Here is a 26,510-nt window from a genome sequence, read left to right on the forward strand (position 1 = left end):
GGGGGGGGGGAGATTATCTCCATACAGGTGATCATCATGGTAGATGTTTTCAGTCATATGCCAGATTTGTAATAATATAACCATGAATAAATAGCAACTCTGGTGATTCGTCTTCTGGAGTTTGTTCTTAATATTTCGATCATGATATCTCAAACTGTTATTCTCCTATCAAGGCACCAAACATATTTGTCCAAGAAGCTAAGATTGTTTCATTCTTTGAATTTCATCCAGCTTGGAAAACTTTCTCTTTGTAACAATCCAAAATGATGAATATGAGTAATTCCATACAAAGAAGGATATAAACCTATTTATAGTGATGTAACCCTTTAAATTCCGTACATAACTGATTTACTTTTCATTTTCATGCATCCTTTCAAATTTCATAATAAAGTGATTAAGTCTTTTCAACTTTCAAATTAATTGACATTTTGATTAAGTCTTTTCAACTTTCAAATTAATTGTCAGAAAATATTGTTCAATATTATTAATTAATTAATTAACTCTTCATTTTCATGCATCCTTTCAAATTTCATAATAAAGTGATTAAATCTTTTCAACTTTCAAATTAATTGACATTTTGATTAAGTCTTTTCAACTTTCAAATTAATTGTCAGAAAATATTGTTCAATAATATTAATTAATTAATTAAAAATTTAATTACTTTTTAATTTGTTGTAAGGGTTAAATAGTAATTCAACTTTTAAGTTGAGAGCTTCCTACTTATAATAATATATGATTTATAATAATAACAAACAAACATACTTGTTTAATTCAATTATTCTATTCAAATTACCTTGGGCGTTAGGCTAATGTGATAGTAATTTTACCGTTAATATTATAAAGATACTTGTGTCCATAACCAAGTTGATCTAACATTAGGTAGAGCAAATCTCAATCTGTGAGATTGGAGTCCAATTATTCTCTACAAATGTTGTCCAACCATATTCAATTTAGCCTTTTGATGTCAAGTCAAACATATAATATTTTTATGTGCAAAATTAGCGTAGATGAGATGAAAAATTAAAAGAGTTAGTATGCTAATTTAAATTTAAAAGATCATAGAAAATGTGAGGTAATAAGAAGAAGGAAATGTATGTGTAAAAGAAAAATAGCAAGTCGAGTCAAAGGACGAGGGCGGAGATATTATTTAGTCAAAGTCTACCATGCCCGGTCTATTCCTTTTATACCATTATTACGTCTATATTTGACTTGGGCCTCATTTAGTTTGTGCATTTACACTTTAGGACATTTCCTTTCATAACTTTACATCAAATTTTTAACTTTTAAATTATAGAAAAAGAAACTGTTTGGGAAAGTGCATTGGGATAGCTTTGGAGTTAAGTTTTTTTTTTTTTTAAAAGTATTATATTGATTGAAACTTGAATTTGTGTTTGAATAGATTTAAACTTTTGTGAATGAGAATATGAAGAAGTCGTAATTTTTTCAGAAGTTGAAATTACATATTCAAGTAGGAAAAGGGGGAAAAAAAGGCATCATTGAATGATTGTTTTCTGTTTGGTGTGAAGAGTTATGAGTACAGGTTTATGCATGTGAATTAAATAGTATACTTTTCCACATATTTGGGCCCATATATTTTGTTCATTCTGCATCTATGCCCCTGTGGGTAAGTTTGGACTTGTATATCATCATAGATTCAACAATCAAAACTATCTACTTTTCCTTTACTAACCACTAACCATGAATGGTTTTTATATATATATATATATGCGCGCGCGCGCGCTTGTAGATATTAAAATATCGTAGAATTTTATAGGACGTGTTCAATTCAAATTGAAATTTTAGATGTATGTTCAGTTTCAATTAGAAATCTTGAAGACTATTCAATTTTAAATCATATTTTATGTATATATAAAGGATAATATATTTCCTTAAAAGATATCTCGAATATTTCGTAAACTGATAGAATATTCAGGTCAAATCTAAATCATTATAGTTCGAGAAATACGCTACTAACGGCCATCAAATCAAATCAAATCAAGAAATTATACAAGCAATCTTTATCAATAAAATATATACTTTTTTATTTTATTGTAATTGCAATTTATTTTCTGTTATTTTAAAATTTATTGCATGATCAAATTAATTATTTCAATTTTTCATTTCAGAAAATCTATTTGTTCTACATGTACATCATCAGGTTAAAGAATTCTCTGTTTTTAGAAGAAAAAAAGAGAGAGAGAGAGTAATTATTACCATCCACTTCACCCAAGTTGGTTTTATTGATTCTTACTTAAAATATATTGTATTATATTGTTAAATTTAATTGTTACATAACAATAAGAGATCCTATTTTATGAAACAACCAATTTGATGTATTCCCATTGTTACTTAATTTCTTTTTTCAATTTATATTTACATAATATATCAAAATATTATTTTACCCTTTAACTTAATGATTTAAATTTAGTCAACCTCCTACTCTAAAATAATTAAAAGTATTTGAATAAATTTATAAGTTAAAATATAGTACATACTATCAAATCAAACAATTAAAATGTTATTAAGCAATAACAAACAATACAATCTAGCCAAACATTGTATCTACCATACAATAATACAATACAAAACAATAGGTAATAATAATCCAAACAAAGTGTAAAAAAAATATACTAAATTAAATGTTTATCTGAAATTGATTAAGTTGACATTAATGTTATGGAATTGTCTAAATTCACTGGTTGTCAACGTTTATAAATCAAACTTAGATTTTAAGAGAGAAAAATAGAAAACATAAAATAAATCATATTTACACTCAAATTATATTTACTCAAAACTACATGATCCATGCCACAAGGATAACATTACACGTCAATATGATTTCACTAGACTAAACGAAAAAAGATTAAAAACGCGCTTAAATTATTCGAAATAATTTATATTTACCTTTAAACTAAATTATATTTCAACTTAAAAGTAAACTATCCTTCCCGTTAAAAGGGTAGGGTTGGGTAAGAAGTACCCTTATTAAATGTCATAGGGTGCCTTCTATTATTAGCACACACAAATATGAAAGAGGAAGCGTCACTATCAAATTGATTCATAGATTACAGCACAATATATAATTCCTGTTGAATTGAGGAACAGATTTTTGAAAGAGATTTTCAAAATATTATAAATTATCCATTAAGTTATCATCAACAATTCTTAACTTGCAAAAACTCTTTCGAACGTGTTTTTTTTCTCCAAATTTTGGGAAATTCCTTTTACATAAGGCAGAGAAGCATCATTTTATTCTTCGAAGTGAACGGGATACATGCACATAATGAATTTGAAGGGTTGAACAAATTGGATGTAATTTTTTCTGGTAATAACGGTTGCTGACAACAAGGAGCATCCATTTACAGAACCAAGGAGCATACAGTGTCACCACCCCTCATAAGAAGATCGAGGCAAGTCTCTAGACCTCAAGCAAAAAAATCGAACAAGTCATACCAACAATCTAGTTACAGACATTAAGTTAGTGCATCTATGAGATCTTTTGGAGGAGTGTACTATGTCTATCCTCTCCCTAATCGCCCTCTGGATCTGTGCTTTACATGTATGTTCATACCAACAATCTAGATACTAATCTCCCTTTGGACCTGTGCTTTACATGTAGGTTACTGAAAATCTTCAATAAATCATAAATTGCCGCAGCTACTTCCTTTTGGAAGTAAGCATTGTAGATTATGTTGGGGATAATGAATACATACGCATCTGATAATAATTAAAAATAATTTGGAGCGAACGTGTGTCCGTCTCAAAATTAAAGTTGGAAGGGTACCCAAGTTTACTTTGATTGGGAACATCCCATAATATAACCATATTCATTAGATACTAGTACTTGCACAAACGAACAATTAAATTACACATAGGTTCGTGACCACAATTATATTCAATAGAAACTCGCTCTGCTAATGAACTAGGGAGTAACTAAGCGGCACAGGTGGGACAGGCGCAGCCAGGACCACACTTGCAGTTAGACTTTCCAGCAGCGGCACTCTTTGAACATGTGCAAGGGTTGCATCCACAGTGCTCTCCGCATGAGCACCTCTTGTGCTCCATGTTTGCATCAGACGATGCGCACCTGCATATAGTGTAATTATATATTGATTGCATGCACTCTCAAATCTCAAATAGGATGATGTACCTGCAAGACGTTCCACCCGGGCACGGACAAGGACAACCACACCTCTCATTGCATGTACCACTGCTTCCTCTTACATCAGCCATATCGATGGATGTACCTGCACCATACCCATTCTCAAACTTAATAATTACACACAAACAATAAAAATGCAACAAATGAAGGAGAGACCCACCTACACAAAATTAGTTGATGGGATTCAGAAAGTCTCTTTAATTATATATTGAGTGAAGCAGCTCCACCTGCACGACACCTGCCTATTACGTGTCAACCTACCCGCCCACTTCTCTTTCTCTTTTGCCACCTACTCGTGCTCATCCTTTTGATATATATCATAAAAAATTAAGAGATTTTATAAAAATATAAACAGTTTACGTATTTATCAACAAAGTTTTTCTGCATAATTTCATTACTTGCTATAACAAGTTTCTGAAGAAAAATATTAAAAGTCTTAGACTTATTGCTTACAGAAACAAAGAATATTTGAAAGGTGTGAGGATACATTATCTGTTTTTTCTCATCTAGTAACGAAGAGAAGGTGGAGTCTAATTATCTATATCTTTTTCATAGCCAAATTGTTCTAACATCAATAGATCTATTGGTCAATCCGATATTGAAGTGACCAAAATATTAATTATGTTTCACATTTGAGTTTCATTTTACATTATTAGAAACGGAAGTCTCCAATAAAGCAGCTTCTAGCATATTCAGCTGGGATAAACATATTCCACTAATAATATTTTTAATACCAAATTACATAAAAAAATAAATGGAAAAAACATTTAAATTAAAATTTTTGCATAGTGCTAAATTTAATTATCGAAAAAGTTTACAATAATATTTTTGTGTATCTAAGAACAATAATTAGCATGGAAGGACTTGATTTTTATGGAATCTGTTAGCTTTCTGATAAATTCATATTCAGTTAGAAGGATGTTCAATTTCAAATACTTGAAGGATGTTTTCTGTTAAAAATGATATTTTAAATACGTATTTTCAGATTGAAGTATAGTTTAAGGATGACTTCGACCAAAAATACCCCTGATTACTTTTCCATTTTGACAAATCAAGAAAAGACAAATTTTCTTTACTTATTATATCCTCAAATCAATTACCTAGAAAAGGTAGGACGTTTAAAAATCTTAAGTTTTTGATTCATCGACTTCATAATTAATAGGGGTAAAATTATAAACTCACTATATCAATCATTATTTTCTTAATAGGTGTGTCAATTAAAAAATAAATAATTAGGGACAAACGAACAAACTACGAATCAACTCACTGGTGAGACTGAAAAAATAAAATAAAATTTGTTTGTACCGTCACGCCTGCTATAAAACACGATTGAATAATTATTTCGAGCATGTTTCACCACTCTTCAATCATCATGTCTAGAAAGGGAGCCTGGGACATGTATAAATCACGTTTGAGTACTTAAAATGTGATTTTAAGGTTAAATCTCAAAACTAAAATGTCACGTGCTCAGATTTCTTCAAAGTTGCTCATAATCGTAACGTTCCTTCTTAGAAACGAAAAACATTGGGTTTATGGGGGCTACATTTCCTCCTTTTTGTTTGTAACACTTGAATAATAGGCTGTGCTGATGATTCATCCACTCCAACAGTAGGCAGTGAGTTCCTTCCATTTACATTAAAATGTTGTATGTAGCTACTGCTAATCAAGCTTTTCGTGCCAGCTCTTTCAAATGTATCCTGCCAAATAAGTCTAAATTGTTGCTCACGCTCCTGTTGAATTGAGTAGAAAGACAAATACACATCAAGGAGTGAATTTGGAAGTTACAGAGCTTTTGGGATGTCTAAATATCAAGTTCGAAATCCACCAAGTCATGTATACTTTAATCCACAAAAAGAAGTTGGTTTAACAAAATGGGTGTTAAGGAGATACCAGGAACTTGAATCCATTTAATTTATCAAATAGAGATTTTCAAAATGATGTTAATTTCTTTTTCTTTTGCGGTAGCTAACTATAAACTCATTCAAATGGGCTGGAGGGAGTAAAGCGGAACCGTGTTGTAGCCTACTATGCTTAACTCAGCATATGAAAATGTGAGAAACTGCTAAGGGGCCCTTAAGTTATGATACAACTCATGTAAAGTGATGCATGTACAGTGGGCGAAACATCTGTTCACCCTAAGGTGGAGTATATGTAGAGAGGGTCAGACATACAAGTACAGACATACAAAAGGACTGTGCGGGTCATGAGAGCAAGGGAAAAAAGAAGAAGAGAATGCACGTGTTTATTCCTTGTAAACAAAACTGGTCATCGGTTTGTTTAGATCGCAGTTATGCAAGTCTGGTTCTCTTTTTGTTTTCCCGAGCCTTCTAAAATGAGTATTTTCCTTAATCATGATGAATAAACAAAATTCTATGCAAAAACTATGAAAGCTGTGCATATAGAATACTAAATAGTTTTGCTAATTAGGGCATAAACTTACCAATCATATCTTTGCTAAGTATCTTCAACTCCAAGTTGTTGAAGAGAATCAGGGGCAATAAGGAACACACGTCTAGATGTTTGAAACCGGAAAACTACTATTCCTTTATATGCTGCCCGTGGTACACCATCCTGATGAAATGAACAGTTAATGCAAGTTTTACAGAAAGCAGAAGAACCATGAGCCCATGACAGAGGACAAATCCAGTCACAGGCTCACAGCTACTGCGAGTGGAACTGTCCATGGTCCGGGGTAAGAACCAACATGGGGCCGGTCAATAATCCATATTAACAAAGATTACCCTAACCCGGGTTTCACTTACATGTTGCATCACATCATGGCCTAATTTCAATTCCATGAATACCTTCTCCTAGAGTAGGACTGACCACCACCAACACCAACATACAAATGAAATCCCACAAAATGGGTTCTGGGGAGGGTAGAGTGTACACAAACCTTACCACTACCACTCGGATGTAGAGAGTTTCCTTCAAAAGACCCTTGGCTCAAGCAAATCAAAGTAGCAATTAAACGGGAAAAATGGTAGTGGAGAGAAACATGACAACTAATAGCAGAGGAGGACGATCATGAGCAACAAATGGGCCTTATAAGAATTTATCTTCAAAATATGAAAACATAACATTAAATATAATCTGACTTTATAGCAACTTAGTTTGCATTTTTTTAAGAATATAGTAAACAAATTGACCAAGTAACCAAAGCCACAAATAAAACAAGTAAATGCTAAAAATTAATCTAATTTTTTGAAAAATCACCTCCTATTTCCTTTATGCTAATTCTATACATGTAGGTATATATTCCAGAACAAATATTTATTATAGTATAATTTCAATATCAAAACATATGAATTATAATAATAAATATGTGAGGTCAGAACAGCCAGCCCACAGGCAATTAATACTATTCAAGTCTTGCCCATTGGCAAAGCTCAGTTTTTGTTCAAGCCCAGAAGCACAAAGTTGACTGGGCCCCAAGCCCATAGATCCCTACAAGTGAAAGGGGAAAGGGAAAGCATGCATTTCAATTTCACCCCCCTTCGCACCTCAGTCCTAGAAGGGGATGAGTTGTGGAATTGGATTCTGATTACTCACTCTAACCCTAAGAGAGCACCTGCCTTTTTCTTTTGTGCTGCAAAACTAAACAAGCAAACAGCAACTGTTCACATCCATGCTATATCCAAATAAATTTTTTTAAAAAAAAAACATACTACAGTGAAACAGTAAATCACCAAGAGCTAAAAGTATAAAATCACGAATGAATATTGAACTCCTCAGCAGTTTATTTCAAAGTTAAGTAGAATAGATGCCCACTATGCAATGCACAGTCATACCCAACATATGCAATAACTGCATCAAAGAACCCACTCAAGCAAATATGATCAAATCTAAGGTCATACTCAATTTTATATGAAATAGAAGGGGTCACATTGCATTACCTTCCATTCTTCAAAAATGCCAAACTGTCGTGCAATGTCTTCAAAGTCTAGTTGGTCTCTGTACTGAATACGCACATCACCATCTATGTTAAATGCTTTCAAAACAGCATCAGCTCCATGGATGGGCTTAGCCTTTTTAACCAAGTCGCCAAAGTGTTTCACATAGTTGTCCTGAGAACATGAAAGTTCAAGTTACATGCTTTCCTAAGTTCTTTAATCTTCAGCACATAATAATCCTCAAGTCATTACCTCCAAAAGGTAACTTAGGTCCATTGACTTCCAATCAACCTTCACACAAAATTCCAGGTAGAGTACATATTGTACAAACGAAAAAAATTGAGTAGACAAGAAAAAAGGGGTGATGGCAACAAATACACAAGGGAGATAGTAACATGCCTGGACATCATTTAGCTTAATTGGCTCAAGATACTGCTTAAAAAACTGCCCCAAACTAGAACCCTGTAAATAATAAAAGATTGTTGACAAAGTTTAAGGAGAAGTTTATTTGATGAAGGAATAAAATTAAAAGCATCAAAAAAATGCACAAAAGCACTGTACTGGTGCAGTTAGAATAGTAGATTACAGAAGTCCTATGCTAGAGATAGGGAGAGAACAAAATCCAACAAAGACTGGGGAGAGCTTATAGGGGGAGAAAATGCTCCAACGACTTAAAAGATATTAAACATGTAGCTTTCAGGGAGTAGTTTATAGTTGCTAAACCATCAAAACACCTTCTGTTTTTCTGTCCTAAAGGTCCAAAAAATGCATCCAGTAATCATTCTCCAGATCTTCCTGATCGATTTACCAATTTTCCATTAACTCCAGCTTCTGCAGGCATCTTTGACGCTTTCTGGTAACACCCAGCTGTCAAAAAATAGAAAGAAAAAAAAGCATGCTCCAGATGTCTGAAACAACTGCACAATGGAGGAATTTGTGTTTATTTGTTTCAATATTATGATGGCACATATAGCATTTGTAAACTATGTGAAAGGACTTTCTGTTCAAGTTATCTTGAGTGAGGCAGGTTTCATTTAGAGCAGTCCAACTGTAGCAGATGAATTTAGGGGACAGTTCTGACTGATGATGTATAGGTCATCTATCTCAAGTCCTGACAGTATAAACTCCCAATGGACTTGTTCCCCAGATGAACATGTCTGAAAATTGCTCACTGACATACAGTATCCCAATCTGCCTAGGAAGCCACACAATTCACCAATTTCCCAGTCATTCACATTCCCCCTGAAGATTGGATTTCAAGAATTGGCTTCTATATTCTGAGAGACGGTAGTGTCAGAACTTCTAACAATTTGATAAATGTTAGGGAAGTCAGATAGCAAGGTTGAAGAGTCCTAACCATCAATCTTTCCAAAAATTAACTTTTGCCCCATTCCCAACTTGAAATCTGTTGTTCTGGCTGAACTTGCCCCAAAGGTTGATAATGTTCTTCAAAAGGCCTACCTTATGACGAGCCTGGAGACCTTTGTGCACCAGTTACTGTGTATCCCATGTTTGGCATTCACCACTCTTTTCCAGTTTAGCTGATCCTCCTCTTCATTCCTCCATAGCCATTTCACGAGTAAACACCTGTTGTGAAGAATACGGTTCCTGATGTCCAAGCCTCCCAGTGATTAACGCAGAGTTACTTTCTCCCATTTTACCAGATGAAACTTATGGGCAGTGATGTTGTCTTCCCACAGGAAGTTCCTTCTAATTCTGTCAGCTTCTTTTGAATCCTTGAGGGATAGGGGATAGTGACATTTATGTATGTAGGAATCAATCAAGGGTGTTGTTGATAAGAGTGAGCCTACCACCCATTGATAAATACTGCATTTTCCATGTGGCTAACTTTGTTTCAAATTTCTCAGTTCCATTCCAAATTTTGTCAGATCTGTGTTTTTAGTAACCAAGGGTAATACCAGACGGGATTTTTTTATTTTTTTTGAGAAGGTAACATTGTGTATATTCATTGAAACCAGTGCTTGGGTTGCACTAAACCATTGTCAAAAAGTAAGAAAACTGAATCTAAATCCTAACAGAACCTAGGATATCTATAATGGATTCAGTCTCCTCTAAATACATTTGCTTGCACCAGAAAAAAAAAGCCTGATACAATTTAGTTTGATCTTTTGGAGACCACAATTCTTGCTCTCAAAACATCTAGCATTTCTTTCTTTCCAAACAGTCCACCAAATACAGGCTAGGACAATCCTCCATCTATCTCTATCTGCAGCTCCCACCCCTACTTCTCCCCAACTGTATAAAAGATGCGTGATTCTGTTAGGCATAGCCCAAGCAAAACCCCTGAGCCTAATGAAAATCCTCCATAGCTGGGAAGTTATTCTGCACAGGAGAAACAAATGATTGACTGTCTCAACCTGTTCCCCACATAAATAGCATGTAGAACACATGGAGAACAACCTTTTTTGAGATTTTCATGTGTTAAAATTGCTTCTCTTGCCGGAAGCCAAGTGAAACATGACACCTTGAAAGGGATTTTAGGTTTCCAAATCTGCTTCCAAGGCCATCTTGATTTAGCAACTTATATGCAGAGTTTACCTTGAAAGTGCCTTTGTTATTTCTGCTCCACCATAATCTATCATGTTCATCCCTTGTTCCTATAAAAGCTTCCAACCTTCCAAAAAAATCAGTCACGGTCTCGATTTTGCAATCATTGAAATTCCTTCTAAACTGGAAATTCCATCCATGTTATGTCCAAACCTCAGCTACACTCACTTGTTTAATAACTGCCAAGTCATGCATCTCTGGAAATATACTTTTCAAGCTAAAGTTGCCCAACCATTTATCCTCCCAAAATGAAGTCTTGAGACCATTTCCTACCCTGATGGTCGTATTAATCTTCAAGAGAGGCCACAAGATTCTGATGGATTTCCATTGGCTTACCCCATATGGTGTAAGGACCTCCTTTGTCATCCACTTGTTCTCCTCTCCATATTTTACTTGAGTTACTTTTCCCCAGTATGGTTGAGGCTCTTGAGAATACCTCCATAACCACTTTAGTCTAAGGGCTTTGCTCTGCTTTTTCAAATTCCTTACTCCAAGACCCCCATGTTTCTTCCCCCAGAGAACCTTGTTCCACTTGACTAAATGTTTGACAGTGGAATCATTTTCCTCTGTCCCTTTCCATAAGAAATCCCTCCTAATTTTATCAAGTCTTTGTATCACCCCATTAGGAATAGGAAACATGGACATCATGTAAGTAGGTAAGGCATCCACAACTGAATTAATGAGAGTGACTCTGCCTCCTAAGGAGATATATTGAGATTTCCATCTGGTAAGCTTTTTCTCACACTTTTCAATCACTGGGTTCCAGATGTTCAAAGCCTTTGATTTGGCACCTAAGGGCATGCCCAGGTAAATGGTAGGCAAAGAACCTACTTCCCCTCCCAAAATCCAAGACAGTTCCTCCATATTAGAGACATTATTAATAGGATAAACTGACTCTTTCTCCAGTTGATATGCAAACCTGAGACTCCTTCAAACAACACCAAGATTGACCTTAAAACCAATAGTTGGGAAGGGACCTATCTCACAGTAATGTATTTCAGCCAACAAATCCAGATTTTGCATTTCAGTGACAAGGTAGATAATGCTCTTTAACATGTTGATGTGGAGGCCAGAAGGAGTTTCAAAAATCTGAAGTGCCAAATTCATCTGTAACACTTTTGCTCCACAGAAGATCAAAGTGCCAAATTCAAGTATCTTGGTTTAAATTCCTAAGGCAACTGAATAGGATTTTAGCTACAAGAGAAGTGATTTTGACAGTGGAGAATCTTAGGAGATGAAAGGCTGTCTGCTTGAGCTGGTATTTCCATTGTAAGGAGGTGAGTGAGGAGGACTTGGACCATACTTAAATACATTGCAAATTAGCTACGAAGTTATGGGAGGATATCTTAGATGGTTTGGAGTTTCTTGCGTAATGCCAAGATCTGTAAAGGAGTTGATGTTCAACTGGAAGAGTGCAGCTAGAAGTAGAATGCACAAGGCTTGGAATGTTACCCTCTTGCTTAATGTGGGTCATTTGGGAAGAGAGAAATAGAAGAGCCTTTGAAGGGGTGGAGATGAGCTTTGCTCAACTGAGTAGTAGTCTCCGACTCTTCATTTTCTTTTGATGCACCCATGTAGTTCCTGTTTGTATAGAAGATTGGGAGTCCTTTGGAGACGACCAGAGTTTGTATGTTTCTCCTCCTTTTGGTATCGCACTTGTATATGGCCAAGTTGGCCTTGTTATTATTAATGAAAACTTTTACTTGATCAAAAAAGATACAAGTGTCATCTACATATCACAGGTGAGACTCGAGAGATAGTCAATGTATTGCCTGTAGTGGTGCCAATTTCAAAACCTTGAATCCATTGCAACTCCCTGACTTTATCTAAATATTGCTCAAGCCTTCCAAACAAGTTGGGGCTTGCTATAGGAATACCCACTTCTTTGTTAAGATGGTGGAAATTGATAAATTTTCCATAGTTATCACCTATCAGTATCTGTTTCAGAAGGTAAAAACAGCGGTAGAAGGAATTAGAAACATTTTTTCTCTTGAGAAGTATCTAAATGAATGAATCAGCAATATCAATCACACAATTGAAGACAGATTCAAGTTCAACTACATTTAATGAGCCAAAGCCATCTAGCTCATCTTTTATACACATACATGCTCACCAAAATTGTACGTTCTGCAAACTTCTGGGCGAATAAATTGTCGACCTCTGTGATTTTCTTTGAGCCTCAGCCAGTCATCCCAGTAAGTAAAAGTAAGGTCAAAGAAAATTTTTTAAGGTTCCAAAGGCAGTTAATTTATGCAAGAAATAAGCACATCAGTTGGAAAGGATATGCCTTCGGCCACTTTGGAGATAGTTCGGACCAAGTTGATTTTGAAAGCATCCATCCAAGACCAGGAAAAAAGTCTGAGCGGTAAAGAGCATCTGCAGTGTAAAATGCAAAGCATTTCAGTGAGATTAGAAAAGTGAACCCTGTTTACTTTGCTAAAAGAACACCTAAATAGTATCAATATATTCCACAACATCGAGCAGTACAATGGGATTAATCTCCATGGACTATACAGTTTTGAACAGCTCAACAATGACATGAATGGGTCAAAAAATTGTTTTCTTCTTTCGTCTTTGACAGTCCAAAATATTCATTGAAGCTCGCACTCATAGAAAGGACTATGGAATCCCGAAAAGAGAAATATAGATTTCTCTTTTGACAATCTTAGACATAATCATTTGGGGTACATGTAAAGAGGGGGAATACACAGTCAAGGAAAGGCATGATCTAATGTGTTGACAGGGGAATTCTGGAGGATTGGCCTTGGAAGCATGATTTGAGGACCAGGCTACCACTCAAAGTTACATGTCTAGTCTGGACAACTCTTAAATAATGCTTGCTTGACACTAGATAATCTTAGCAGAAAGAAAATTACTCAAGTAAATAGATGTTATTTATGCAAATAGAATCTTGAGAGTGTTAGCATCTGTTTTTGCACTGCCTCATCACCACTGATATTTGGAACTTTTTCTTCTCTCTGTATGGCCTTTCTAGGAGTATACCCAGGTTGATCAAGGAGTCCTACATCAGTTGGATCTCTTGCAGAGTCGACAAAGTCATCAAGAAAAACTGGAGGATGATCCCAGCAGTCATTTTGGTTATCTGGAATGGAAGGAACCGCAGATGCTTTGATGGAATATCACCTTCTACCCACTCTCTGAAGACTATATCATTAGTTAATTTGTCCAGTTGGATTCGCTACCACCTGTTAATACTGTCGACATGTTTTTGGATTTCATTAGCTCCTTAGCTTAAGCTTTAAGCTACTTGTACTAGTGCTGAAATGTTTTTTGCCCTACTGTACTAGAGCTAACTGGTCACACCTTTTTTTTTAAAAAAAAAAAGTTAATGATTTGTATTATAAACTAGTACTTATGTAGTACTGAAAGCCCCTTTACAGAAAAGTATGAAAATCTAGGAACAAAAACAGCAAGCCTAGCATGATTCTAATACTTCTAAGATTGCTTCTGCATCTACAGGGGAACTCTTTGTACACCAAAAACATAATAACAGAATACAATCTGCTTTGATCATTTGTAGGGATCTACTTCTATCCTCAAAGCTTCTAGCATTCCTTTCTCTCCAAATGGTCCACGTGCCGTCCACCAGATGCATGCTGGAATTGTCCTCCAAAAACTTCTGTTCTTTGCCTCAATTCCTGCTTCCTCCCATCTTGAGAGTGTCAACAATCGTGCTAGGCATTGTCCATTGAATGCCTCTGAGATTGATGAAAATCTTCCACAGTCGTTCAGTGATTTTGCAATGTAAGAACAAATGCCTAACTGTCTCAGCTGCCTCCCCACATAAACAACAATGTGTCACCAGAATGTTGTTTCGTTTCCTCAAATTCTCATGTGTTAGTACTGCCTCCTTTGCTAACAACCAAGTGAAGCATGCCACCTTGAGTGAAATTTTGGTTTTCCAAATTTGTCTCCAAGGCCAATTGAGGGTTAGAGGAACCCTGTTCATGACCTTGTAACCTGAACTCACTTTGTATCTTCCTTTGTTGTGCTCTGTCCACCGTAGCCAGTCCTCCCCTTCCATCAAACCTTGAAATGATTCCAACCTCTTAAAGAATTCAACTAATCTACAAACTTCCCAGTCATTTGAATTCCTTCTGAGAGATAGATCCCAACCTTGGAGAGACCACATTTCAGCCACTGTTCTGTCTTTATGTAGTGCTAAGTCAAAGATGACAGGGAAGATCTCTGACAAATTTTGATTACCAAGCCATCTATCTTTCCAGAATTGTGTCCTGACACCATTGTGTACTGTTATAGTAGTATGATTCCTTAGGGAAGGCCACCAGTTCCTAATTGATCTCAAATCAGTAACACCATAGGGATTGGTTGCTTCCTTGGTGACCCATGAATCCATCTCGCCGTACTTCAGTTTAATCACCTTGCTCCACATTAAGTGTGGTTCATAAGCATATCTCCACAACCATTTCAGCTTTAGAGCCTTGCTTTGGTTTTTCAAATTTTTGATGCCTAAACCTCGTTTTTTCCTCTTGATCATAACTTCTCATTTTACCAGATGGTATCCCTTTCTTTTCTTGTTTCCTTGCCAAAAAAAATCCCTTCTTAGTTTATCCAATCTTTGTACTATTCCTGCAGGTATTGGAAACAAAGTTAGCATGTACATAGGAAGGGCATCCAAGACTGCATTTATTAAAGTGAGCCTGCCCCCCTTTGATAAATATTGTGCTTTCCATTTGACCAACTTCTTCTCACATTTCTCCAAGACATAATTCCAAATTTCTTTGGATTGTGATTTTGCTCCCAGTGACATCCCTAGGTAGATAGCAGGTAGTGCTCCCACCTCGCCTCCTAGAACTGAGGCCAAGAGCTCCATATTAGAGACCATTTTTATGGGATATAAATGGCTCTTTCCCTGCTTGATGTTAAGACCTGACATACCTTCAAAAAGCACCAAAATGACCCTAAGGTATCTTAGTTGTTCCTCATCTGCATCACGAAAAATTGAAGTGTCATCTGCATATTGGAGATGTGTTACCTCCAAAGTCCTCTCATTATAGACACCTCAAATCCCGTGATCCACCTATTTGATTTAGCTATCTTGATCATGTTGTTAAGTCCCTCCATGGCAAGAATAAAGAGGAATGGAGATAAAGGATCCCCTTGTCTGATTGATCTTTGGGCTTAAAAAAACCTTCGGGAGCACCATTAATGAGGACAGAAAGCTTTACTGTTGAGATGAAAAATGTAACCATCTAATCAACTTTTCTCCAAATCCCAGTTTCCCGAGTATATTGAGAAGAAACCCCAGTTAACATGATCATAAGCTTTCTCAATGTCCAGTTTGCATAGGATGCCTGGTTTTCTTTTGACCCACTCAGAGTCTATTGCTTCATTTGCTATTAACACCTCATCCATGATTTGTCTTCCTTAGATAAAAGCCATCTGTTGGGAGTCTACCAGCTTGTACATCATTCTTTCTGTTAAAACTTTAGACAACAACTTATAGAAACTGCGTATCAAGCTTATTAGTTTGAAGTCTTTAAGTTCCTTTGCTCCTTTCTTCTTTGGGATTAAGGCAATATAGGTAGCATTGAAACTCTTCTCGAACATTTCCTGCTCATAGAAATTATGGAATGCTGCCATGATGTCATGCTAAAGAGTTTCCCAACATTTGATGAAAAAACGCATAGTGTAACCATCAGGTCCTGGGGCTTTGTCAATGGCACATAACTTCAAGCATTTATAAAGTTCCTGCTCCTCAAATTTTGCCTGTAGTTGTGATCTTTCTTCCTCTTATATTGAAGGACAATTCACTTAATTTCCATCAGGTCTCCATTTTTCTGTTTCAAAATACAGTTTCTCATAAAACTTAATGATTTCCTCCCCCACTCTGTCTCGTTCTGTGATGATCTTTCCCTCTACTTCCAACTGGTCAATATGGTTGCTTCTTTTGTGGGCATTTGCATTGTGGAAGAATTTTATATTGTTGTCTCCTTCCTTCAACCACTAAATTCTAGCCTTTGTCTCTAAACACATTCCTCATTTTTTATCAGTTCTTCGTACTCCATAAAGATCTCTACCTTCAAAGTAGCCTCTTCCTCTGCCAATGCTCTTTGGTCACACCTTTCGTAATTTGGCATCTTCCTGATGCAGATTCAATGATAATCTCTATTAACTTTGTCAAACACTCTGATGAACCAATTTTTCAACTTCTCCCTTTTTCATTAGTACCCAGAGTTTGAAACAAAAAGAGAAGTTAAAATTCATTCTATTCTCACACTATCACTCTGTTAGTACCCTTTTAGTCTACCAACAGTTTTATGCATGGAAATTAAATCAGTAGCTATTAATTATGTTTTTCTGTTTTCTCTGTAATAGTCCTCTATAGCAGTGTTTTCCCTGTAGCAGTTGTTTGTTGTGTATTATGTGTCGTAGTTATTAGCAGTAAGGAGGTTATTTACTTCCTTGTTATTAGGTGGGTGGTTAATCACCAACGTTGTCTTTAAGTTATTTGAATTCAATGGAAAGAGAAGCAAGAAAATTAGTCAAGTTTTTGTGTACTTCAAACTCAAGAGATCGCAGGTTCTCTCTCAACAAACCAGCACCATAGGTAGAAAAAAGAAAAATTTAGATTTTATCTTGCAGCGTCGCGTAACTAGATCCATAACAGGGGATCGTAACAACTTGGTATCAGAAAAGGGAGTTACGGGAGACCAAATTCAACATCAACACAAGCACAATTAGTGAATTTGTTCCAAGAAGAATGCGCAGCCAATTTAGCCAGACATGAAGCAACAAATGCTCGCTTGGATGCACTCACACGGGATTTAGTAAATCCTAAGGTCGATTCTGATTCAACTGAACATATCAGTCACAATCGGGGTTGGAAAGGTAAAAAAAGAGTGTCAAGATCAGAAACAGGTGGAAGTTTCATCATTTCTCGACATATAAAACTGGATTTCCCACGATTTAATGGCCAAGAGGACCTTTTGGGATGGTTGAACAGGTGTGAACACTTCTTTCAACACCAACGAACTCTGGAAGAAGAAAAGGTTGGAATTGCTTCTTTTCATTTGGAGGGCAGTGCACAACTTTGGTTTCTCCAATTAGAGACAGATCTGCCTCAATTGACTTGGGATGACTTCAAACATCATTGTAACCTTCGTTTTGGGCCACCAATCAGTAGTCAGAAATTGAGAGAATCGGCTCAGCTACGCCAAATCGGGTATTTGGCAGATTTCCAAGAAACATTTGAGCAGTTAATTTCGCGGGCTGGTACACTTACGCAATCACAAAAGAACTGGACTTTATATCGGCAGTCTTACTGATTATATAGGAATAGAGGTCGAGTTGCATAATTCTCTAGATTTGGCTACGGCGATGAATTTATACAGACTTTAGGAACGCAAGGAACAACCTACTTGTTCGCAATTGTTAGATGCTTTTAAATCAAAAACAACAGATTTCTCACCTCAACAACATGTCAGATTTGTGAAGAAACTGACCAATTCTGATATGATGAAGAAGTTATTCTGGATTGATTTGATTAACTATGAAGAAGAATTACTTGTCACACTTTGTGCTTTGGACAAGCGTGATTTGAAGGATTAGAGTACTGTTAGTACCTTTTAATCTACCAGTAGTTTTATGCACGGTAACTAAATCAGTAGCTATTAATTATGCTTTTCTGTTTTCACTGTAATAGGTCCTCTGTAACAGTGTTTTCCCTGAGTTGTTTTCTGTGTATTCTGTGTAGTAGTTATTAGCAGTAAGGAGGTTATTCCTCCGCTTTCTCATTTTAGTAGTAGTAGGAAGTTATTTCCTTGTTATTAGGTGGGTGGTTAATCACCAATGTTGTATTTTGGTCAAGCTTTTGAGTATTTCAAACTCAAGAGATCGCAAGTTCTCTCTTAACGAACCAGCAGCACCATAGGTAGAAAAAATAACTTCAGATTTATCTTGCAGCGTCCCGTAACTAGATCCGTAACTAGATCCATAACAGGGGACCAGAACACAATCTTATCCAATATCCTTGAGTGAGCGGAGAATCTTTAGACAACCACAATAAATAGGTGACAACTTTGTAGAAAAAGAAAGAGACACAGCCCGGTGCTTCATCCTGACACTTATATTAGCATGAGTAAAATGATTCAAGCTCAAGTTGATTAAAAGAATATTGGTTGATCTAGGAGAAAGACGATGCCAGAGGAATTCAGGAACCAGTAGCAGAAAGAGAGGCATGTGGCAGACAAATATAGGAATCAGTCATGGAAAAGGAATAAAGAAAAAACTGCAGAAATACACCAAAAATAAAAGTACGCAACATCAAATCCCTGCTGCTGTTTTAGGTTTTTCCAAGGAACCAGAAACAAAATGGAAGTAGAACCATTAAACATAACAGAAACAAGAAACAATCTGCTCTAAGCAGTGTGTTTAAGTTTCTTTATTGAATTAACCAATAAACATTTCAAGTGAGACAGGAAAATAGTTCAAAAGAAAACTCCTAACCACCATTCCCAAAAGAGGAAGAAAGATATAACTTACAAGGATCTTGGACGAACTGCCTTTGTCCATTGTCATTCCAAGAAGAAATAGCCATAATCGACCTGGGATGTTCACCACAAGGATGTAAAAAATGTTATACTTGGAACATTGAGAATAGGCATTTTGCAATCTGTCATCATGTTTTAGGCCAGGTCCCATTTTTTTAGGTTCACTATCCCACTTAGCATATTTGGCCACAAGTTTATGTAAGCAGAAGTTTTTAGTCCTTTTGCTAAAAATGTTATACTCAAAAAATGGAAATTTATCCCCAGCGCTTCCATCGATTTTCTCCTAACACGTGCCTGGGAGAGAAAGAGATCTTGGATGGCTGTAGAATCTGATCCAATTGTGTTGGTTCTTAAAAAAAATGATCCAAAAGGTTGAATTGGGGGGGAGTTGGCCAACAAGAGGAAAAAAATAGATTTTCCTGATACGAGGATGAAGTGAACAATCCTTTGAATGTAAGCATGGAAAATCTGGGTCCTTGAGAATGCCTTACTTGTCTCTGTCAAGAAGAGTAGCTCCAGCCTCAAAGTAGTCAAAAAAATCAGCCGCAATTTCCATATCATCTGCATGTCAGAAGCAAAAATATTGTGAGAAGAAAAAGTGCAGAGAATATGCAACATAGTGATTATGATAGATCAGCAGTACCTTCTAGTATGATAACACGGCTAAAATTATGCTTGTGAAACAGCTGATCCAATGCCCACTTGTAATGACCTAAGGAAAGAGTGGTCCAATGGTTAATGCAAAACTAACACTAGTTGAAATAAAAATGAACAAAGGAAAAAGTTGAAGGAGAAAAAGCAAAAAAAATCCTTACGTGCAATCTTGTAGTATGCAACCAGTTCCCCTGGTCTTTCAGTATGCACAGGTTCAAAATCCAAGTGCTGTCGATTAAAAGTCAAAAAGGTCTTTTATTAAGAAAATCAATAAAAAACTGCCAAGAAGAGTTCGATACAAAGATCAAACAGAAGCAATGCTTGTAACTACACTTTATAATGTAAGGCCAGAACTGTTATCACTAATCAGCAAAAGATTAGATACAGACTAAAGTAACTACAGCTACCTTAAGCTAAACGAAAAGCAGTTAGCTTCATTCCCATGCAAGCAAAGCATTTATCAGAACAAAATTTAGCCAATTGATATGTTATAAAACTATGAACCTTGTAGATAAGTAGATGAGTATATATACAAAACAGAAGTATGGAATAATCAAACAAAGAGAGAGAAGGAAATCATATATATGTATATATATACATATATATCTTAAAAGAATAAATCAAACTACACATGCCTCTCCCACTTGTTAGCTAACGGGGGAGGGGGGCAAATTGTCACACAATGAATGAATGAAGTATTAAAAGAGTTAAAATGATTAGGATAACATTTACATGTCAAATATAGATTATGTATGTTTTCCCTTTCCATTTTTACTAGATAAAAACTCCTTATGGGTAATTTTACTACTAACTTGTTTCACCAGTACAAGATCTTGTTACTGGAATGACGATGATTGAGCATTGGAACAATGAGTTCATATTCTTAAGTCTATACTTTTTCTCCAAGTAAGGATTAGCCTGATTTAAATTTCACAGATAGATATACCCCAAATAAATTTCATTTTCCCTTTCTCAAGCGATAGGAAAAGTACCTGCATATACGTCAGTTGATCATAGCTCAAAGCAAGCTTTCTAACATCAGGATTTGATCCATCCTGCCAAAGGGAAGTAGAACGAGAAGTAGGCTCAGCAAGACAAAGAAGACAAGCATGCAATAGAAGGCTATGAGGGAAAATAAATGGGTACCTGGGATATGAAAAGAGGATATTTTGATGCAACAGATGTTTGGTATCTGATGACAACAATGGAAATACCGGGCTTATCAGCTGAGGCATCTAGTATGTCAAAAGAAGCAGATAAAATTGTTTTGATAGAAAGCATACTTTAAGATGGATTTTATAGTCTTCTCCAGGTAGTCAGAACGACTGCAAGCCATAACAACTACAGCTGCCACTGGCATCTAGTAAATATAGTAATTAGTTGATGAACAAAGATTTGACAGAATTGAGGTCAACAGATGGTGGTAGCAAATGTATGACTGAAGATGTGAGAATGTATATAAACCTGCACATTTCCGATTAACTTTTTTATGCCCTTACCTGTAACAGATAAATTAACAACATCAAATACATAAATAAGTTCAAATACTTGTAGGCATGAGTATATATTTATTTATTTAATGATAAGATAAGATTACTTGTAGGCATGACTAAACTAGAATAAAATTTAGAGCTCACAACATTAATAAACTCAATGTATGAACTGACAAATTGACATTAACAGGTCTTTATTTATCACATACAATGGGTATATATTTTGCAGGTGTACATTTCATACTACTGCGACTAAAAGCAGCGGCTTTTGACAAAAAGCTGAAAGAAGAAAGAGGAGTTTATCAACTTACTTTCAAGATCCTGAACAAGAGCCCTTAATTGTCGGCACTCCTGGTCCTGACGCTTCATTTGTTCTGAAAATGTAGCAAGATGAAGATAAGGGAAGTACAACTACCCATAACCCTTCATATACAAAGTTAAAAAGCATTGTTTTTTTTGGATTGGTACAGAAATTATTTGAGATCTACATTATCACAGAAAGAACAAGGAAAAATGCATTGAAAGAGAAACATGAAGAAACTGAACAGGTCTAATACGCCAAGTTGCATCAAGGCCATTTACAAGGAGTCGAGCACGAGATCTCCAAGCATTACAAGGACAATTCATGAAGATGGAAGTGCTTGAGCATATTTTGATGTCATCCCAGGGATCTCATGTCATGAAGATAGCCTTAGAGGACAAAATAGGAGGGAACAATGACTAAGCATATGGACTGTATCTCAACCATAAGTCAAGAACAGCCAGATGCGGCAGGTACAGAAGCGACATACGGCCCGCAGAATTACTTACGCCCTGTACCTTGGACTGTATCTCAGAACTGGACACTGCCCAGATTCAGGCCTGAACCGCATGTCACGATTAGCAGAGCAATTTGGCTTATTTTGCAATTTTCAAGGGATGTCACTTAAGGCGTTTTTTGTAATAATTATCCTAAACTATAAATAGTTGAAACTACCTTGATAGACTTAGTCTTGATGAATATTGGTTTTCTTCTCTTTGAGAGATTTGAGAGCTTGGTGAAGCTTTTGTTGAACCTTTGTTTGAGAGGTGAGTTTCAAGGTGAATTCAACTCCCTTGAGGTTCATCTTAAAGCTTAGGTGGTTTTTTCGGATTCAACAATTGAAGGTTTTGGTTATCTTAGAACCATAATTGTCAATTAATTCCATACTTGTGTTCTATCTATTTATCTTTTACTTTCTTGTTCTTAGATTAGGGTTTCTTTTGGTTTCCGCATTGCATCAAGGTCCCATCCTCACTGCTCATCCATGAAGATATCTCGCAATATACAACACAAAAACAATAATTGTTTAAAATGAGAACAGATCTACACCATTTTTTCCACCACACTCGTATACAATAGGACGGAACTTACGTAAGATTTTCAAGATATACGATTTCCAATAGATCCATTGTCGAATGGAGGATTACGAATGAAGGAAATAAATCCATTTCTAACATAGTTAGAAAGAGGACAAAAAAGAAAGAAAAGATTACACCGGAGAACACAGTGCACCTTCAAGAGCCACTACTCTTCCTTGCTGCTGGCTAATCTTGTCAATAAGCAACCTAGTCTGACTTGTACAATGATTTTCTGCTTCAATCTGTGTCATTCACATGATTTGTACACATTATTAGCAATTAAAAGCTATTCTCTTCTTTCTTTAGCTACATCATTGACGTAGGATGCAGTTGTGTGTTGCTAAGAAAATGCAAAACAAGATTAAGCAATCTCCTGTAGAGAAGAAAAGAGAGGATTTTCGGAATGAATATTTGAACTGTTGAAGGATATCTTCAAGTAGAGCATATGAAGCTTTTCGAAACGCTTGTTCAAAAAAAAAAGCTTTTAGAAACGTTATGTTCATAATACATGACAAGAATTATAAATACATAAACGATAGAACACAGGAAATATGTCTATGGTATTTAGATTCCATTCGGAAGGATGACTAGATGAGCCTAGATACTTACTGCAGCAGCAAGGCGGTCTGCATATTCTGACTGTGTCACGAAAAGCCGCATCTGAGAAATGTAGCAAAAACAACCACTTAAAATATACCTACTTCGCCATTAAGCAAACAGTAATCCAGTTAGGTAATTTCTTCTCATAACACCAATGTCAACAGAACCAAGTAACCTCATATGTAAAAATAAAGATAAAACAAGCTAATCATGCAAAGAAAGGATTGCTTGGGGTAGTGGACAAGTTATGGCTTTACCTAAGCAATATAAACTTTTCTCTTTATAATAGCGGTATCAAGGTTACCTTTTGTGAACCTCGACCAATCCACCAGGTACTTACTATCTCCTAGCAACACAAGTATTGAGTAACAACATCCACTAAGCTTAGGCAGATGCAAGGAATTTCTGTACTTTTTCCTCTGTTCGAATACCAATCTTGGTTCCCAATTTCGCCACAGCAATTTCTCAGTCGCTAGGCCAGCCCCTTGTGACTTAAAATTCATATGTTGCTATTTTCTTTTGTTGGAAACATCATAGAGAGATACTAAAACCGAACCAATACAGTATGGTAACGTAAGTTATACGCATAAGTTGGCGCAGTATCGTCAGAATATATTTGGGGAAACTTTCAATTCCATTGCCTACAAGCTATAAGAATTTTCAATTGCATGGCTTCCGAAGATTTTTGGACATTTGAATGTCAATTCTTTGCTAAGCACTGACTCTATCTTTGAATTGCAAGCCAAATCCTAAAAGAGAGACCAGTTGGCCTAGCTAAGTTTTTTGAAGGAAGGTTCAAGTAAATCTCTTTAGCGGAAATATCACATTGTACAAATAGGGTAAAAGCAGCTAGTTTTGTACAAATAAATTTTTGCATCCCCTTGATGGTTAAGCAATTCACTGGTTGTGCAAGTTTGCATTTCTTTTTAGCCAAACCCCTCATTAGATGATTAATATAGTTGACCCCGAGGAGCTCGGGATTTAAAGTTATAGTCGTTAGTGGAATTGTTCTATAGCTTCATAAGAGATTCTACCTCAACTGACAATTAGGTTCACTAAAGATACCAAATTGTGTTAAATTACAGAAAAAATCGCTGAGATGAAATGAATAATAGTTATGTGCGTATAGATCTGAGAGGAAGCCAGAAGATAACCTGTATGTAGATGAAGGCGAGAGCAGCCACGACGAGAAGGTACCGTAAATCAAAGCAAAACTTGTTTCCTCTCATCTCTGCCAAATGCGAAATTGAATTCTAAGGGTTTCTCAGTTCCGAGTGTTGCCTCACATAGGATCAAGTCAATAACGGTCTCTTCCAATTACATCACAGACTCTAATTTGTTTATAGGCTTAAGAGGAAAGGATCAATAGTCCATTTTCTTTGATTAAACTCAAAAGTGATTCTTGACTTGTCATGTAGAATATTAATAGCTTTTTTTTTTAGAATATTAGTATATTTTTTATCCTCTTTTAAAATTTTATTTATTTTTAGTATTAATTTTATCTATAATCTATATATGGATATTCAATCATCATTTTATATATTTAGTAGAAATAACAATTTCATATGTAAGAATGTGAGAAGAAAAATATTTTATTTTATTTAGTAGAAATCATATTGCAGGTAAAGTCGATAGGTTTATCATGATAACTTCATGTGTAATAGTACAATTTTTTCTTTTCCTGCAAAGTCATATGTTAAGATGTTTTTAAATTAGCTGCAATAATATTTTTAGTGAACAAAACAAGGTATTGTTCTTTCTCTCATATAGATTTATTATTTCTATTATATATATAGAAAGACGATTGAACATTCCTTGTATAAAATTTTGGACAAAATTAATGCTAAAAAATAGATAAAATTTTATGGGAAGATCAAAAGTGCATCAATATTGCAAACATAAGGGCATGGGTTGTGCACCTGTGTAAAAAAAATTATGGAGATGGAATAGTACACGGGGTGCAATTTTGGGCGGGGGAAGAAGAGTACATTTTCAAAAAAAAATAATTTTTTTTAATCCCTTTTCATTAGTTTTAGTATATAAGTTAGAAAAAAAAAAGTATTAATTTCAATAGTTTTATGCCTTTTTAGAGAGTGTAGCACACATTTTTTGACATGTCAACATTTTGTGTCTAATAGAAATGATATTTGAACAAATAAAGTGTTCAATAGACACAAAGATAAATTGAAGCGTTTAAATAAAATATTCGCCCGTTAAGGGGCTCCATATGACTTAAGTCTTGTTTATAACATACTCCGCATCGGAAAATTGTTTATTAAGCATTAAAGTAAAATGTACGAAAAAAACGGATAAACACAAAATCAGCAAAACGTGTGTGCAGTAAGGTATATCCGACCATACTCCAATCCAGCTCATCAAAATTTATGTTCCTTGTTCTCTAATCAATTAAGCACTTTTGAATTGTTAAGAAAAAAATTATTGACGTAGTAGTTTATTATTTAATTTCTATTAATTCTAAAGTAGATGAAATAAAAATTTAATATTTTAAAAAAATTATAGAAAACTGTGGATTGAAACAAAGCTTGGTTTAAGACACCTGCATTATAACATTTTGCCTTAGAACGACCTACTGACAGTCCTGCATGTCCGTAGGTTCATGGTCTGCAGCTCCTAAGTTGGCTCTTGACCCACGACCATGAGCTACGGGAAGTAATTAAGGACAACTACAAAAGGAAAAGTGGATAAGAATTAGGAATGTATTAAAAAAAATATTTTTCTCTTTCTTGATTATTATATTATTATTATTATTTGATTTATATTTTCTTATTTCATAAAACAAATTCTTTCTAAAACATTCACCAGTTATAATCATATTATTTTCTTTGATAGTCGTTTAATATAAAATTATTTTATCTGCACTGTTGATTTTTGTGCAAATAAAATTATAATATAAAATTATTAATTGTAGTTATATTTAATGAGAAACTTTCACATATAGCCACTTAAAAATAAGTAATTACTCTCCATAGCTATAATTTGATAGTTACAATTTGTAACTACATGTTATATGGAGGAGAGAGGCGAGAGATACTGGGAGAGAGAGGAGAGAGGCGAGAGAGGGGGGGAAAGGTAAATTGTATATGTATATTGGTTAGATAATTGTATATTATACATATGTAATTGTATATATGGCAAGAGAGATTGGGAGAGGGAGGAGATAGGCAATCGAGATTGGGAGAGAGAGGAGAGAGGCGAGCGAGATCGA

At 35.4% G+C, this 26,510-nt stretch overlaps 2 protein-coding genes across 10 annotated transcripts; both read right to left on the minus strand.

The window, feature by feature from the left end:
- Window positions 1-3,737: 3,737 nt before the first annotated feature.
- On the minus strand, window positions 3,738-4,577 carry LOC107029899 (metallothionein-like protein 4B). 2 transcript variants are annotated; one of them, XM_015231348.2, is made up of 3 exons: window positions 4,323-4,577; window positions 4,151-4,247; window positions 3,738-4,087 (listed from the first exon to the last, which is right to left on the minus strand). In XM_015231348.2, exons 2-3 carry the CDS (start codon window positions 4,231-4,233, stop codon window positions 3,934-3,936), a joined length of 237 nt encoding a protein of 78 aa, XP_015086834.1. In that variant the 5' UTR covers window positions 4,234-4,247; window positions 4,323-4,577; the 3' UTR covers window positions 3,738-3,933. The 2 variants fall into 2 exon arrangements, with proteins under 2 accessions (XP_015086834.1, XP_015086825.1); XM_015231339.2 differs by lacking the exon at window positions 4,323-4,577 and having other exon boundaries at window positions 4,151-4,316.
- Window positions 4,578-5,414: 837 nt separating this feature from the next.
- Window positions 5,415-24,684, minus strand: LOC107008139 (alpha-1,3-mannosyl-glycoprotein 2-beta-N-acetylglucosaminyltransferase). Of its 8 annotated transcripts, XM_015207063.2 has the most exons (19): window positions 24,439-24,682; window positions 23,294-23,344; window positions 22,839-22,926; window positions 21,616-21,678; window positions 21,276-21,310; window positions 21,095-21,171; window positions 20,958-21,003; window positions 20,804-20,866; window positions 19,973-20,039; window positions 19,801-19,869; window positions 19,649-19,718; window positions 19,150-19,211; window positions 12,909-12,999; window positions 12,729-12,822; window positions 8,455-8,517; window positions 8,308-8,346; window positions 8,059-8,229; window positions 6,603-6,733; window positions 5,426-5,892 (listed from the first exon to the last, which is right to left on the minus strand). In XM_015207063.2, the coding sequence occupies exons 1-18, from the start codon at window positions 24,511-24,513 to the stop codon at window positions 6,617-6,619; spliced, it is 1,341 nt and encodes a 446-aa protein (XP_015062549.1). In that variant the 5' UTR covers window positions 24,514-24,682; the 3' UTR covers window positions 5,426-5,892; window positions 6,603-6,616. The 8 variants fall into 8 exon arrangements, with proteins under 8 accessions (XP_015062548.1, XP_027767749.1, XP_015062549.1 ...); XM_015207062.2 differs by having other exon boundaries at window positions 5,415-5,859; window positions 8,308-8,517; window positions 24,439-24,684; XM_027911948.1 differs by having other exon boundaries at window positions 5,415-5,872; window positions 8,308-8,517; window positions 24,439-24,684.
- Between the last annotated feature and the right edge of the window lie 1,826 nt (window positions 24,685-26,510).

Source organism: Solanum pennellii, chromosome 1 (genome assembly GCF_001406875.1).
Source record: "Solanum pennellii chromosome 1, SPENNV200".
NCBI lineage: Eukaryota > Viridiplantae > Streptophyta > Magnoliopsida > Solanales > Solanaceae > Solanum > Solanum pennellii.

What these genes read in the sequence shown, in the direction of transcription:
- LOC107029899 (XM_015231348.2), bottom strand. Translation starts at nt 4,233, where the DNA reads ATGGCTGATGTAAGAGGAAGCAGTGGTACATGCAATGAGAGGTGTGGT. An exon ending in CCGGGTGGAACGTCTTGCAG is followed by an intron (nt 4,088 to 4,150) that starts GTACATCATCCT and finishes CACTATATGCAG; the next exon opens with GTGCGCATCGTCTGATGCAA.
- LOC107008139 (XM_015207062.2), bottom strand. Translation starts at nt 24,513, where the DNA reads ATGAGAGGAAACAAGTTTTGCTTTGATTTACGGTACCTTCTCGTCGTG. An exon ending in AGTTAATCGGAAATGTGCAG is followed by an intron (nt 21,172 to 21,275) that starts GTTTATATACAT and finishes TATATTTACTAG; the next exon opens with ATGCCAGTGGCAGCTGTAGT. An exon ending in ATCCTCTTTTCATATCCCAG is followed by an intron (nt 20,867 to 20,957) that starts GTACCCATTTAT and finishes TCCCTTTGGCAG; the next exon opens with GATGGATCAAATCCTGATGT.